Below are 17,034 nucleotides of genomic sequence, written 5' to 3'. Positions count from 1 at the left end.
AGCTGTTTTCAGGACAAGCAGTTGATCGCGCGTTTGTTGAATCGCCATTACTGCGAGCTGTAGAACAGGTGCGCATGCACTTCCAGTTGAGTAGCTCGACTTACCCCGTGGCCATGGACGCTTCACTTTGCCTGCCCATTAAGAAGGAAATGCGTCACACATTTATCGTACAAGCAACCATTTTTATGAGCAGATCAAAAGCTTGACCTCCAAGAATGCCGCATTAAACTCGTTCTTTCCCTGGTTTAGTTTAGACAAAACAGCAAACACCTAGGGTGCGAGTCATCCTGGGCCAGTGAAGTGATCATTATTGTTTCATTCTGATCCATGGTTAGAAAATTTGCTTCTGACTCACGATCCTCAAACGTGCAAGCATCTACCAAGACACGATCGAGATCGTGCTCTGTCCCAGCTAGTTATATAATGGGGGTTCTGTTGGTTGTGGCAAAACAACAAACGGCTGTTGGGATGCGGAATTGATTGGTCATGTCGAGTGAGCTGGGGGGCATCGCGAGGAGGTGGAGGCGACTCCAAGGCGAGGACGGGTGGAAGGGGCTGCTGGAGCCGTTGGACGCCGACCTCCGGCGGAGCCTGGTGCTGTACGGTGAGCTCGATCAAGCGCTGTACGACGGGTTCATCCACGAGCGAAAGTCGCGGTTCGCCGGCGCGCCGCGGTACGCGCGGCGGGGCTTGCTGGAGAAGTCCGCGCTGACGCAGGGGCAGGCGGGGACGTACCGCGTGACGCGGTACTTGTACGCGATGTCGGGGCTGAGGCTTCCGGAGTCGCTGATCGTGACGTCGCTGGTGCCGGACGCGTGGACCAAGGCGTCGAACTTCATGGGGTACGTGGCGGTGGCGACCGACGAGGGGGCGGCGGCGCTGGGGCGGAGGGACGTGGTGGTGACCTGGCGAGGGACGCAGCTGCCGCTCGAGTGGGTCAACAACTTGGACTTCACGTTGGTGCCGGCGCCGGAGGTTCTGGGCACGAGTGAGCCGCGGGTACATCGCGGCTGGCTCTCCCTTTACACTTCCGCCGATCCGACGTCGCCGTACAACAAGACGAGCGCACGACAGCAGGTAAACAATAATAACAGTAGAAATCTTTACTTTAATTTTTTTAATCGGTTAATACGGGAGGCGATGCTTTGGAAGTTTTTCATTGGCCGCAAAATAATCGATTAGTAGAGGCAACGGTTTTTTGGATTATCGTTTCCTGAGAAAATAAAATCTCTATAATACATCTCAATTGAGATTTTTAGAGGGCTGAAGTGTGAACTTATATTCTCTAGTCCCTAATCCTAGTCTCTTCTATAATTTACACAAACTATTAACGATTAGAATCCTGTTAAAATTAACTATGATCTCTGCTATATTCATCTTCTCATATAAGTTATAATTTTGAATTTAGCCAAACTGTTGGAGTCCTCTGATGGTGGGTGGGTCACCCTCGGATTGTACCATACAGTAGGTATGATCGCGGATCGGGTTGATTCGATTATTGAGATAAAAAATTATCTGACCCTATTAGATCAGATAATGTAATATCAGGACCTTATATCCGACGATTCTTATGTATCAGATATCCAGTGGATTATCAGTTATTTGGATATCCAATGATCCGGCAGTAAGAATGGGGGACCCACTTCCTGAAAGGTCTCAGCTTGAGAACCGATGAAGGGCTGACTAAGCGGTTAATGGCCGAGCCGATCAGCCGGGTAGGTCCGAGCGGAGTTAGAGATAACCCATCCATGGGTTTGGGTTTCCGACGCCAAGGCAGGAGGATCGAAGGGCCGACCGGGAAAGAGCCGAGCGGGCAACCCGCCCGGACAAAATAAGGGCGAGGGGACAAAAAGGTGGCCGAGCGGCCTATGCACTCGGCTCGGGATATGGGATATCGGCAGAAGCATATCTGATGATTAGGCCGTACATAAGATCGCACGATGGAGGATCTTGCCGTCACATCATGGAAAGGTTGATACAGTAGCAGTATGGCCTCATGGACGCCTTTTCTGACGGATCCATATCTGGGCATGGCCCTTCTGACAGACCCATGCCTGGGCAGGGTCAAATGCAGGTGGTTGCTTTGATTGACGCGCCCAGGCTTCTTCGAGGGGTCTATATAAGGCCTCCATTTCTTCACCGGAGGTATGCACGTCTTCATCTTGAGGCCACCTTTTTGTCATTCCTCGCCTGACTTTGTTGGAGGATCGCCGGAGGACCACCTCTCCCGGCGTCTACGCGGAGCCAGCAGAGAGTGCCACGTCCCCAGCTTTCATCGACTCTTGATTCGGACAGGATCAAATTGGCGCCGTCTGTGGGAACGCACCTGCATCCGAACGGGAACAATGGACGAGGCTGGACGACAACACACGAGAACGCTCTCTATGAAGAAGCCCGACGCTCTAATCAAGGCAAGAGCAGCTAAGCTCGTGAAGCAACAGAAAGAGAATGCGCCAGCCGAGCGGCTGAGCAGCAAGCGGCATCAGCCTCCAAGGGCTGAGCGGAAGCATCGATTGCCACAGCCATTTCCCTCAAAAGCAGATACTTCGTCTCCCGAATTCAACTTATAGCAAACTCCTCTTCTGGAACCTCAAGAGCGGGAGTTTGATGTCAAGCGATGAATTGACCACATAGGAGGAAGATGGGTAGACGGGCCGTCAAGCGGATGAAGATGGACTGGGACTTGGATCAACTATGAAGCGCGCATTATCTCCCGCCTTTCCAGGGCAGTGTGAAAGGTGCGCCAACATAATGTATGCTGCATATTTTCTGTTTGGCTGTATATTCGAAATGTAGGAAGCAAAATGTTAAAAAACGCAATTGGCATTATCGGCCGAGCGGCCTATCTTCATGGCGTATAAGAGCCGAGCCACCGACTCAATAGCGAAGGCCCCGCGCCGTTCGGCCGGAGGTAAATTGGTCGAGCCAAGCGCTCGAGGAACGAAGGCCCCGCGCCGTTCGGCCGGAGGTAAATGGGTCGAGCCAAGCGCTCGAGGATCCTGAGCCGTTCGGCCAGGAGGGCATTATCCAAGCTGGGTGAAAGGCAAAGAGCTACGCCGAACGGAAGCGTCAAAATTAGCCTTAACGGCCGTCTAGCCCAGACGTTAAACCGTAGAGCCGCGCCGACCGGCTATAAATATCCGCGCCGACGAGCACCGTCGTTAAAGATCGAGAGACGAGCCGGCGTCTATAAACCCTCCGAGCGGGAGACCGACGAGCTCCGTCGTTAAAAATCGAGAGCCGCGCCGATCGGCTATAAATATCCGCGCCGACGAGCTCCGTCGTTAAAGATTTAGAGACGAGCCGGCGTCTATAAACCCTCCGAGCGGGAGACCGACGAGCTCCGTCGTTAAAAATCGAGAGTCGCGCCGATCGGCTATAAATATCCGCGCCGACGAGCTCCGTCGTTAAAAATCGAGAGCCGCGCCGACCGGCTATAAATATCCGCGCCGACGAGCTCCGTCGTTAAAAATCGAGAGCCGCGCCGACCGGCTATAAATATCCGCGCCGACGAGCTCCGACGTTAGAGATCGGCACCGATCGGCTATAAATATCCGCTACCGACGAGCTCCTTCGTTAAAAATCGAGAGCCGCGACCGATCGGCTATAAATATCCGCCGACGAGCTCGTCGTTAAAGATCAAGAGACGAGCCGCCGTCTATACCCTCCGAGAGGAAGACCGACGAGCTCCGTCGATCGCCGACCGGCTATAAATATCCGCGCCGACGAGCTCCGTCGTTAAAAATCTAGAGCCGCGCCGATCGGCTATAAATATCCGCGCCGACGAGCTCCGTCGTTAAAGATCGAGAGCCGCGCCGACCGGCTATAAATATCCGCGCCGACGAGCTCCGTCGTTAAAGATCGAGAGCCGCGCCGACCGGCTATAAATATCCGCGCCGACGAGCTCCGTCGTTAAAGATCAAGAGACGAGCCGGCGTCTATAAACCCTCCGAGCGGAAGACCGACGAGCACCGTCGTTAAAGATCGAGAGCCGCGCCGACCGGCTATAAATATCTGCGCCGACGAGCTCCGTCGTTAAAAATCGAGAGCAGCGCCGACGAGTGAATATCAGAGTAAGAAACCGCGGAAACTACAAATATTAAACCATTCAGGCCCGATCGGGGGTTGGTCCTCCGATACTCGATGTTTGTTGACTTCACGCAGACAGGATATATGTGCAGAGCGAGTAAGCCTCCTCGCTCGGACTTTATGCAAAGTGCTAAGCCGATCGGATGCGTGAAGGAGAACGCTTAAGAGCACGACTGACTCTAAGCATCCACGTTAAGCAAACAGAAGATATTTATGGACGATGAGTAGGAAGACAAGCAAAGGGGCATCGTTTCATTAAAAGAAAAATTATGCCGAACGGCACGTACAAAAATTTTACATCCGCCGAGCGGATGAAATGCAGAAAATACTTGAAATAACTCGCATCACTCCGGATCCTCAAAATTAAAAAAGGTGTCCGGGATGTCGTCAATCATGGCTGCCAGTTCGGGAGGGGGAATGCTCAGGTCAGCAGGAAGGTGCCCCCCCTTCTTGAAGTACGCCGTGGTGACCTTGACCGCCTCGAGGAAGGTTGAGGAGACTTGGCCACCAAACTTTTCGCCAAAGCGCTCCGAGCGGAGGTATTCCTGGCGCGCGGCTGCTAGGCGACTCGGCTCTCCCTCTTTATATTTTCTGAGTGCCGCTCGGGAAGCGGTTAAGGTATCTTGAACAGCCTTCAAGTCCACCTCGGCCTTTGTGCGCTCTGCCGAACGGATCTCCCGCTCGGCATTCAGCTCGGCCTCTAGCTTCTTAGACTGCTGATCTAGGGCCCGGACTTCGACTTTCATTTTATCCAGATCAGCAATCTCTCCCGCTCGGCCGACGGACCCCCCGACAATTGAAGTTTTTCCAGGAGACCCTCCAGCTCGGCTAGCCGACGGCTAGTGGCGATTTGCTCAGCCCAGCGCTGTAAAGGAAATAATGAAATCAGGAATCAAATAGTGGCATGGAACAGGAAGAAAAATGAATACCTGAGTGGCCTGCTGCATGTTGTTGTCGCCAAGCTGCTTGGGCGTCATGAGGGCCGCTTGAATCTGCGCGTCCTCAAAAAGCTTGGCAAGCGGGCCCGTCAAGGTTATTTCGTGAACGGGGCTTGAGGGCCGATCGACGGACAGTAAATATTCCTCCGATGGGAATCGGAGGGTGGTCCTGATGGTAGGGTGGCCGGCCGGCGCTTCTTCAGCTGCAGTCGCCTGGCCAGAGGACTCCCCTATGGTGGAAGTTTCACCCAACCGACGTAAACGGCGACGAGTCCGGGGAGGAGAGCCGGAAGGCTGTGCGGTAGGCGATGCCACGGGGGTCCCGATCGGTCATGTGGTTCCCCTCTTGGGGTGGCGGAGGATCGAGTCTCTTCGACGTTTTCGCCGAACTCCCAGAGGGGAAACAGGATCCGCCTCAACCTCCGTTGAAGCGGATGGGGCAGCTTCTGTTTCAGGGGCGGACTGCGTCCCCCCTTCTCCTGCGTCGGCCGGTCGGCTGGGGATGAGGCCCCGCTCGGCGAGCTCTTTTTTCGTAGCCGCTTCGATTTCCACGGCTTTCAACTTCAGGTGGGCGGTAGCCTTGGATCGCCACATGACTTCAGCTGCAATAAACGAAATTAAAATCAATTAGACAAAAAAGACTAAGAGAGTAAAGAATCCTTACTCATGCGGAAGGAGAGATTTGCCCGAACGGGAGACAATCCGAAAATATATAACACCCCCTTGAGCAGCAACTGGTCGATCTTGTATCGCTGACCAGACAACCAGTTCGCCGCATGAAGATAGGCTGGATTGCTTCTACTGGGTCGGCACAGCGGTCTGCCACCTAGTTCGGAATGCTGGCCGCTCGGGAAGTCGGATATAAAAGAAAAACTCCTTCCAGTGTTTGTTGGAGGTCGGCATGTTATCAAAAAATTTAAAGCCTATTCTACTTTGAAAAATAAAAGTGCCCGGCTCGGATTGTTTGGGATAGAAGAAGAAGTGGAATATTTTGGGGTCAAGAGGGATACTGTGCAGCTTGAAGAGGACGACCACCCCGCTCAGCAGCCTAAAGGAATTCGGCACAAGTTGGCCGAGCGGGATGCGAAAATAGTTACAAACCTCTACAATAAAGGGATGGGTAGGAAATCTAAGGCCACCCTGGAATTGGTCTAAAAAGAAACAGATTGTGCCGATCGGCGGGTCATGTGGTCGGTCAGTCGGGTCGGCTACAACTATTTCATAGTTATCGGGAATCCCGTACGTCCGAACAAGACGCCGAGCACCCTCCTCATCAAACCGACTCTCCATGGTCAGGTACCAAGGGCCGTGAACACCAACAGCGGGTTCAGAGGAGCTTGCCATCTCGGAGGGGCAAGAGGATAGCAAGAAATCGAAAGAAGGGGAGCGAAAGAGGTGAAATGGGCAGGGAAAACCTAGTAAGTGAAGGAAGAAGACTCACTGAGAAGGAAACGGGCGGAAAAGATCACCGGGGAAAAGGTAGCAGCCGGAAACTGGGACTGGATCGTCGAAGGCTACAGCGGCAGAGGAGGCAGACGGAGGAAGCACGAGCGAGCATGCGGCGAAGGGAGAAGACGGAGGCTTTATACTGCCGAGGTTGGTCGGCCTCCGCCGTCGGATGCAGGTCACGAAAGACGAGGCCATCATCCGACCGTCTATTTCAAAGCAATCGCGTCCCATCGTACTAAGCATCGCCGCCACGCGAGAAGAGCCACGTGGCGCCTTGCCACTAGGCGCAATTAATGCGCGTCATACCGCACATGCTGCGACTTAATGGGAAGGATTTGCGCGATTTTCAAGAAGATTTAGGCAAGCAAACGTCCACGTTGAACAACAAGGCATCCGAAACGAAGAGCCGAGCGGTTGAAAGGAAGATTATGAAAGCGGCGACCGCCCGCTCTGACACATATAGTCCAGTCAGTCGGACTCACTGCCTCCTTCGACTAGACTTGAAGGGAAGGCAAGTGATCCGGCAGTAAGAATGGGGGACCCACTTCCTGAAGGGTCTCAGCTTGAGAACCGATGAAGGGCTGACTAAGCGGTTAATGGCCGAGCCGATCAGCCGGGTAGGTCCGAGCGGAGTTAGAGATAACCCATCCATGGGTTTGGGTTTCCGACGCCAAGGTAGGAGGATCGAAGGGCCGACCGGGAGCCCGAACGGCAGGGGCCAAAGAGCCGAATAAGGGCGAGGGGACAAAAAGGTGGCCGAGCGGCCTATGCGCTCGGCTCGGGATATGGGATATCGGCATAAGCATATCTGATTATTAGGCCGTACATAAGATCGCACGATGGAGGATCTTGCCGTCACATCATGGAAAGGTTGATACAGTAGCAGTATGGCCTCATGGACGCCTTTTTTGACGGATCCATATCTGGGCATGGCCCTTCTGACAGACCCATGCCTGGGCAGGGTCAAATGCAGGTGGTTGCTTTGATTGGCGCGCCCAGGCTTCTTCGAGGGGTCTATATAAGGCCTCCATTTCTTCACCGGAGGTATGCACGTCTTCATCTTGAGGCCACCTTTTTGTCATTCCTCGCCTGACTTGAGCATCGGAGGACCGTCGCCGGGACACCCCTCCCGGCTCGGTTTTGTTGCAGGTTCGCCGGAGCACTCGAGGATCCAGCAGAGACCGCCACGTGCCCAGCGTCCGCTGACTCTTGATTCGGACAGGATCATCCAACCTTATACTCAATGAGATATAAAATATAAATATAAATACAACAACAAAATAATAAAATATTTTAAAATGATAATAGACATTACTTATTATATGTTGTAGTAGCTAATCGACAGTAGTTGTTATAACGTATAGCAGCTTATCGACAGTAACTGTTATAAGTAGGAGTGATCGTGAATCAGGTTGGTTCAGTTATTAGGATAAAAAAACTATTCAGAATCAACCCTACTAGATCAGATAATACAATATCATGACCCTACATCCGACCCTATATCTAGCAGAGTTTTTTTCCGATTCAGTTTGGGTCGGTATGAGTGGGTTGGTCGGTTTGATGAGTTGACTGCTCACCCCTACCATACAATCCACCTCACCGACAGCGACGTCCGACCGCCTTGCTCAATCCAAAACTGTAACCTAAGTGGGAAAGTAAATACATGAGAGATTACAGTTAATTTTGACTTGATTCTAATTGTGATTCAACGTGTAAATTACAGAAAAGATCTGAAAGGATCAGGGATATGGACCAGAGGATCTGGACTCGTCTAACTAGCGCCGCACTATTTAAACCATGATATTTTACTTAACATAGAAAATTTTTATTAAAATTAAACTCAAATCATTAATATTCTACTTAAATTATCAAGAAATTTACAATTAATATATTTTAAAATCAAGTTACTCTTTAAAATAAGACTTATTACAAATCAAAATCAATGATTTTAAAGTCACGTAAAAGAAAATAACAAAGTGAAGTCACGAGATGAATTGTTAATCTAATTGCACATTCAAAAGCAATCTTTTAAAACCCCTTAAATTATCATTTTGTATTAATCTTTAAAGTGCAAATTAAGCTTGAATTTTAGAAAAAGTTTTTTTTATCATTAGATACTTCTAAAAGAGTTTATTCTAATAACAAAAGTATGAGTATGAAGATCAACTTAAGTTTTCAATTCTTTATTCATCTTCAAAGTAAACTGTAAGCTAATTTAAATATTAATTTGAGTTTTCAAAAATAAATTATTTCAATTATTATAATCCAAGTAGAAAATTAATATTTTTTTATGTTCGTAAAAACTTCTATTATGACTAAAATTCTAATCACAAGTAATTTTATTAAGGATAAATTCCTATAAAAGCGAGGCAATTCTTTCCAAAAGGTTGTTTATGATAAATTAAATATTAAATTTAGTTATAAATTTCATTAGTTTAGGTTATTTTACATTTATATACGAAAATGTCTTTATTTATTTGATAATTATTTAATTTTCTTCTCTTTCTTCTTCTTCTTTATTTTACATTTTTAATTATTTGTTTACACAAATAATATTTCAAAAATACTAAAAAAAAACATAAAAAGGTATTTTATCAATGTTTAAGAGCATCGTACCAATAATGCCTCAATTGAAATTGATTTCATTATTATTTTATGGAAATTATATATAAATATAAAAAATATTGATAGATAATTAAAATATCTCTAAAATATAGTTTATTTTATTAGATGCAAAAAAAAAAAAAATGTGTACCAAGATGGAATGAAAAGAATATCTTAAATAGAAAAATATAGACAATGTATTATTTTAATTTATTTTTATGAATATAATTATAGTTTCGGAGTGGCATTTTCGAAATTAAAGTATCTTCCTTGTCAGGTGCTGGAGGAAGTTCGAAGGTTGGTCGACGAATACAAAGACGAGCAGATGAGCATCACCGTCTCCGGCCACAGTCTCGGCGCCGCCATCGCCACCCTCAACTCCATCGACATCGTCAAAAACGGCATCAACCGCCCTTCCTCCTCCTCCTCCTCCTCCTCCTCCTCCTTTTCCTATCCTGTCTCTGCCTTCGTCTTCGCCAGCCCTCGCGCCGGCGACCTCCAGTTCAAACAGCTCTTCACTCAGCAGTCGGATCTCCACCTCCTGCGCGTCCACAACGTCCCTGACATCGTCCCTAAATACCCCATCTCCCCCTACGTCGACGTCGGCGTCGAGTTGCTCATCAACACCCTGTTTTCCACCTACCTCAAGCAGCCCGGCAACGTCGACGCCTGGCACGACCTCGAGTGCTACCTCCACGGAGTCGCCGGAGTTCAGAACGGGAGAAACCCAAGCTTCAAGCTCGCCATCGACCGCGACATCGCGCTGGTCAACAAGGGCACCAACGCGCTCAGGAACGACTTCCTCGTCCCCGGCTCGTGGTGGGTCCCTAAGAACAACAGCATGGTCAAGGACGCCGACGGCCACTGGAAGCTGGAAGACCACGAAGAAGACGACGACGCTTAAGAAAGAAGCAGATATTAAACTAATAGAAATATTACTACATTTTCAAGAATCAAGATCAGATTTCACTTTATTTTTGCAAATGCATTTGCCTCTGTTTCTTTAATAAATTTTAGGATCATCAATTTTTAATTCGATAAAGTTAGTACCGCTTGATTTTAAAATCACATATTCGAATCAAAATAGATCCATCCTCTGAATAATATTCAATATTCAGGAGCAAAAGCAATATAGATCCCAAGGAAAATCTGGTGCAAATGAAAATGAAGCATAATCTCATTCAAGAGATCGAGTAATGTAGATTCCAAGACAATTGTTGTACAATATGTATTACACTGGCCATGCTCTGAGTTGAGTTTAGAAAAAGACTAAAAAAGCCAATCCAAAAATGAATAAAGTATTACACCTTGTAAAATGAATTGTTGAATTTCCACATTGTATGATGCTGGTGATCCTCCCTGCTATCAGGTCTTTCGACTCGAATGATAAGAATTGATCAATGCGCGCGAGAATGCTATAAGAAATATGAGAAAATACAGAGGGAGAAAGAAACCCAGAGGCTTATTGCATTATACAATCTCTAACCGATGGGTGCGAAAAGTCTATGTATTGTTCCCACAAATGCTTATATTTGCTTATAGCTAGTTTGAGCCAGGGCTTCATGTTCCCGTTGAAGTGCACGACAGCAGCACTGTGAATCAACCGATCATCGATTTCCCAATCATATCCCAACCCGAGTACATGCCATCTGCGATCGAGGGGTTCGATCAACCCGTAAAATGCCAGAAGACCAGGAGCTAGAGTCCCCTTCTTCCAGAGCATATGATCTGCATTCTGCTCCTGCCAATAGTGATATTTTGCAGTAACATTGGCCTTCCTCCATGCTATGAGGTCAAATATATTCATGCCAAAAGCCCACCCACATGCTTGTGGATCGAATTTTGAGCTAATGATGGAATTGGAAAAATTAAGATACTTGTAGAACCGATGGTATGCTTCGAGACAAGTCTCCACTGCTCCGATAACATTCTCATGTAATTCTACTGAGAACAAAGGGGTTAGATCCTTTTGTACCACAACATCATCGTCGAGAAACACCACCTTCTCCAACTGAGGCAATATCTGTGGGATGTAGAATCGCAAGTGATTCAGCAAAGAAGAAGAATTAGGATCCTGCAATGTTGTTTCCCCATTCTGATATCCTGCACGGATTAGCTGTTCGATAAAAGGAGACAGAGAAGTATTCAACCAAACCAACTCTTTTGTGCTTCGAACTTCAACTGTACATCCTCTGAAATCATTCCTCAAAAACCAAGTAGTCATGGCCCTGTAATTGACTTCATCTGTGACTACATGAAATACAAACTGTTGGGGATGTTCAGCATTTGAAACTGTGGAATTCACGACAACAGAAGTAGCCAACACATTATCAGAGAATAGACAGAAATGGTAGAGATTGTTGTCAACATGTCGAGGCAGGTTCTTGCCATCTTCTGATGATTTTCTGATAGATGAATTTCTAAACCACTCTTCTGTGAGTTTTATGTTAAAACAATGTAAACTTTTGGGTATGGACTCTGCAGCTAATTGACCAAACTCTGCACTCTGCATGGTTGCCAAATGCGCACGTTCTTCAAGGGCATGTATATGGCTCTTTAATGTTGTTATTATAGTGCTGATGTCATAATGGTAATCTTGAGCATTGTATATAAGTTGTGCTAGCTGACTAATTATCGGATTAGCTTCTTCTAGGCTTATTGCTTTCCCTCTCTCAGCAGCTTGAGAGAGCAACCGCTGACCATTTCTTATCTGCAAGCTAAACTCCCAAGCAAGTTGAAGATTATTATGCTCCTTGGCAATGATTACATAGGCCTTGGCTAGTGTCATCTGATCGGCAAGTTGTCTGGCAAACGAAGTAACACTAAAGAGTTCTTGGGAGAGATTAAGAGTTTCATGATGGATCTCCTTATCTGCTACAAGCTTCTCCTGAGAAACAGAAAACAGATGAAAGGAACTCTGAGAAACCTAACAAAAAACTTCTATGGATATTGATAGGGATGAAGCAAACCATTTTTTAATACAATAGATAGCGACATATTCAAGAATATTTGTATCAAATTCTGAGTTGAACAAATTAATGGCCAGATGTTTAGGGGGACACCAGTTGGAATAGAGTTACTAAGAAAATTACACAACCGTTTTCTAGAATAAACAATTCTAGATGGAAAAAACAAAATAAACAAGTATAGCTCACAAAACTGTGCTAATCAAATTTGTACAAAACACATTAATGGAAGCGAGTTGGTAGTAAAAAAAGAAGCTTGGATAACTGAATTGCATAATTCAACTAGTTCAACATCTAATTTAATTATACATGTCAACAAAATAGCAAGTGTAAAGAGGCTAGTCATACAATTTGCTCAGATAATGACATTCTACAAGAGGTTCAGCTATTTTGAAGCTTCCATTGAGACTCGGAGATTGTTTGAAGATTAACGTTGGCATCCAATGAACTGAAAAGTCGAAAAATTTTACTACCTAAAATGCCAAAATCTTTCTTGTCCCTCTCTGACTTAATCTCACCCTTCAACTTTCTATTGTCAACCTCTTTCCTAATGAATTCATTTCGATTAAATATGTAAAACTTAAATCCCCAAAAAACCAACTATGCATATTTCCAAACTTAAATTTGCATGCATATTTGATTTCTTGCCATTCTATCCAAATAAAATTCTTCGCTTAATTGATTCCAAATGATTTTATTCATATATTTTCTCATTCTGTTTCAATCACCGGGTGTTAAAATTCTAACAAACTATAAGATATATAGAGTTTTGATATGTCGCTCACCTTATCGCCGCACACTCCGTGTGCACCTCATTTTTTTTTTATTTTGAAATTTTTTTTTTTTTTTGTACTTAATACTATAACTCAACCCCTAAACCCTAAGCAAAATCCTAAATGGCTTAATCACAAGCTAAAAAACATAAACAAAAAATAAAAAAAGCTGCACACCACACAGTCAAGCACAGTTGTGCACCGTGCGATGCGCAACGTAACTTCATTATATATATGTTGCAGACTAGGCTTCCGCCCTAATGCTGCGGACCTGAGTGAGTCAGGGCACCTAGAAGTCATCCAGGCACCCCGACCCCAAGTGAGTCGGAGTCGAGGTGCCCCGACTCTCAAGTCTGCAGTGCAGGTCCGCTATATATATATATATATATATATATATATATATATATATATATAAGTTGGTCCTCCAATGACCTAGCAGTTGGTTCATGGTTGTACTAAGAAATTCAAGTCATGCAATGTTTAAGGGCTAAAATTGGGGCCTAGGAAAAGAGATCTCATTTTTAGTACTAGAATAACTATGGATTTTTTTTAGCTTCTATATATCATATTCAAATCTATCCCAAAGAATGCTTAATCAACATTCTCATTATGACCATCTATTGAGATCTTTTTATTGTATTCACAACACCATCACTCTAGAATACTATGAACAATGACAGAGGGTGTGACATGTGAGAGATTGAAGGCATAACAAAATCATGACACCACCTGAAGACTCAAATGCAGGAAAAAAACTTAAACTGTGGAACTAGAACCCACATATAGAAAAAACAAAATTAGGAAAAAGATTTTTTGTATTGGAGCAGGAAAAACGAGAAAGATGTATAATGCAGTTTAGACTCAGCATTAAGATGATATGACAAATCACCTAAACTTTGTTGTTTAGTGTATATTACTATTGTGATTTGTCTAGAAATAAATAACCTCATTAACATGTGCAACATATCTGAAAAATCTGATACACACCTGATTTGCCATGGTAACTTTATTGTATTGGATAAGTATCCATAGAATAATGTTTTTGTTGTCCATAGCTGGATCCCTTAGTATATGTATGCTCTGAATCAACTCTAAAAAAGATTGACTGTTGTTTCAGTGGCTTAAATATCCAAAATGCACAATATAGGGATCTGTAGGTATCATCCATATTGACCTTTCAATAAAGGAGGAAGCTTATGTATCCTGATCCCTGAACAAAACTTTTAGCATGGACAATGACTAGATAGTTTATTAATTCACTACTGAACAATTAATAATTAATTATTTTGGTAAAAAAAATAGTCTATAAGAATCTTCTGATGCATTTGGAGGCATACTAACTATTTAGAATCCTCTACCATAAGGCTTATAGTAGGGGAAAGAGTTCTATAGTTTTTCTAAAACCACCAGATAATCTCACAACAGTTTAAGCCTTTAAGGGTGATCCAAGCATTAATCTTAAGGGGTCATCAATTTATATGAAATCTTGTCCCAAATGCCATTATATTCACAGTACCCGATCTTAAGTATTGATCATCCATTGAATTATTGATACATTAATGAAAAGTTGTGGGTCATTTAGCTTGAAATCTCAGGCACCCCGGTCCAATGTTCAGATTATTCCAGCTTGATCATAAGGAGGATGTCAAACAATCACTGGTCATTTCCTAAAAGTTAAGTTCTGAGTATAATTAACCAAATAATCAAGTAATTAAAAGCTAGGTTAAGGTATAGCTTTAAATATAGCCAATAAGTTAAGAAGAGGAATCTTGTCAGCCTCTCAAATCTCAAACTAGCAATCTTTCTGAATGAATCCTTCAACACGTATTAAACTTCATAGACATCTCACCTTCATCAGTTATTGCCATCGGCAGCATTCACAGATTCACTATCCCTCTCAGTGACATTTCAATTTCAGGTGCCTTATCTTGCTTCCTTAATGATGAAAAAGATAATTTGCTTTATAATTTCTACAGAGAAGCACAGTTCTTCCTTGATACTCAATCATGTAACCACGTCAGTTCTTTCAAATGTATGATATTGCTACATATGGGCTTCACGGAAGGGAAAGAAAATCATAACAAAGGGGCCATGATAATGGCTTCATTTCAGCCATCCTAGAAATTCGATTGGTTCATCCCCTAGGTTGAAGATGTAACGAACAAAAACAAACTAATTTCCTATGAATCACAACTAACAAAATCAGGTTGAGTGACACAAATCCAACTGACTTCTGAGCAAGAAAAGTGAATCGCGATAAAGGAGTACAAATAGAAATCAAAGAGAACAACATACCCTTACATGCGGTTCAAATCCATCCTCGTGATGATGTTGAAAGAAGAAGAGAACTAAACCTGCTGCGATAGATATTCCAAGGAACAAGCAGATCCAGTACGAGAGACGCCTCCTGGATGGGCGCCGATACTCGGGCGCCCTCCGCCGCATGTCCACGCGATTCAATCAATATAAGCAACAGTAGGAAAAATTTCGAAAACAAAACGTATAAAATTACTCCTTTCAGCAGATGCTGCAATCAGAGCAGCAGGAAGCGCCGGATCAAGTCTAATCGCCGCGGGATTAAGAACACAAACCGGAACCAGAAAATGAAGTCCCAAACGCGTTAAAAAACCGACCTTTGCCTCACTCCCTATCCTCTGAGCCGATCAAACACGACTGCTCCGGCCAGATCTCGAGGGGGCGATGATCAAAGGCCAGTCAGTAGGTAGGCAAGATCGACAGCGCCAACCTCGACCAAATACGAAGATGATCCGAGTGCCTCAAAAATCCGAACTCAGATCAAGATTATCAGGACCGATGGGATCGGAAGGGTTCGAAGATCGAGACCCCGAGCATGCGATGCAGAGCCGCATCGGGGAAATGATTCCAGCTGCCACAAAAAGGGGTTTTTAGCCGGGTCTCAATGATTGCTTTTGCCGCCGATCCGTTAGACGAATACCTAATGCGTTAGGGATTTGGGAGCTCTTAATGGCTTCCATTTGCAATAGAATAAATACAGGGGGATGTGGCGGCATACCATACTAACCTATAGCAAAGATACATCATGATGGCGATAGATGTCAGATATTTAAAAAAAAAAAATCAATCAAAATTTGTCCAAATTAACTTATTATTATTATTATTATTATGCTTTTTTCTTTAATAATAAACAATTAAAATGCAATTAAAGCATGTAATATTTTGGTACACGTCTCTCAGGGAGGTTGCTCGCTATTTGGAATTTGGAAGGTACTAAAGTCTAAAGACTTAAGTAGCAATTCAATGTCAAGAATTGGAAGGTATTGTTGTGGAAAAAACAAGGTTAGGGAAAATGTAACGATTATTAATGATTACTTCAACGATTACCTGTCCAAGAGCAACACGTAATCAGGGGTGCCGATCTTGTCCCCACAAGGCTCCTCTCATGTTTAAATTAGAGTCGGACCCGATGCCAATCTCACGAACGATGCTTCATGAATTTTTATTATTTTATTTAAAAATTAATTATAAATATGTTCACGAGTTAACGAGTCGAATATTGTGAAACTTAAATTTGATTTATTTATCTTAACGAACCTAATTAAACGAACTCAAACAAATTTTTATCGAATCAAGTTTCGAATAGCTCACGAACGACTTGATTCATTTACATCCCTACTAAAACAGAATGACATTTGGATCCAAAACTCCGGAGCATCCTGTGACTCCGCCTTTTATTCCCAAACACCGAGCATTATACAACTCCGATTCTCAAGCACAAATCCACTTCCCGAGCATTATAACTCCGAACCTTGATTCACTTGTCCTATTCCCAAGCTCATATATCGAGCCCATTTTTCTTTCTTTTATAGCCCAGCCCGAACGGCCCATCACCGATAATCTATGACTAAAATGGAATATCAACGTGGTAAAAAATAATTATGTTCCCAAAAGTTGGGGGTTTAATATCCACACAATTAAATAGACACGTGCCGAGTGTACCTTACATAATTGAAAACAACGTGTTATGAATTATGATCATCGAAGGTATATAAGGAACTAATTAATGCATTAAAAAAATGCAAGCATAACGAATATAAAACACTATAAATTTTTTATCAACGAAAAAAAACATTCATTTAGAAAAAAAACCGTACTTTTCCTCCTAAATAAGAAAGAGAAGTTATTAAAATAAAATGTCAACGGCAAAAACGAAAGCATGAATGAGCGAGTAAATAA

General features: G+C 44.2%; 2 protein-coding genes across 3 annotated transcripts; one reads left to right on the top strand and one right to left on the bottom strand.

The window, feature by feature from the left end:
- The first annotated feature begins 208 nt into the window (after positions 1-208).
- On the top strand, positions 209-10,125 carry LOC122041756 (phospholipase A1-II 7-like). The gene is made up of 2 exons (XM_042601543.1): positions 209-1,077; positions 9,358-10,125. Exons 1-2 carry the CDS (start codon positions 487-489, stop codon positions 9,982-9,984), a joined length of 1,218 nt encoding a protein of 405 aa, XP_042457477.1. The 5' UTR covers positions 209-486; the 3' UTR covers positions 9,985-10,125.
- Positions 10,126-10,245: 120 nt separating this feature from the next.
- LOC122041754 (hexosyltransferase GAUT11-like) lies at positions 10,246-15,809 on the bottom strand. Of its 2 annotated transcripts, none has more exons than XM_042601541.1 (2): positions 15,115-15,809; positions 10,246-11,967 (listed from the first exon to the last, which is right to left on the bottom strand). In XM_042601541.1, the coding sequence occupies exons 1-2, from the start codon at positions 15,262-15,264 to the stop codon at positions 10,543-10,545; spliced, it is 1,575 nt and encodes a 524-aa protein (XP_042457475.1). In that variant the 5' UTR covers positions 15,265-15,809; the 3' UTR covers positions 10,246-10,542. The 2 variants fall into 2 exon arrangements, with proteins under 2 accessions (XP_042457475.1, XP_042457476.1); XM_042601542.1 differs by lacking the exon at positions 15,115-15,809 and adding an exon at positions 13,807-13,908.
- Positions 15,810-17,034: the final 1,225 nt, after the last annotated feature.

The sequence above is a fragment of the Zingiber officinale genome, chromosome 2A (assembly GCF_018446385.1).
Source record: "Zingiber officinale cultivar Zhangliang chromosome 2A, Zo_v1.1, whole genome shotgun sequence".
Classification (NCBI taxonomy): Eukaryota; Viridiplantae; Streptophyta; class Magnoliopsida; order Zingiberales; family Zingiberaceae; genus Zingiber; species Zingiber officinale.
Note: the sequence above shows the minus strand (reverse complement) of the source record. Positions and strands in the feature narration are given on the sequence as shown.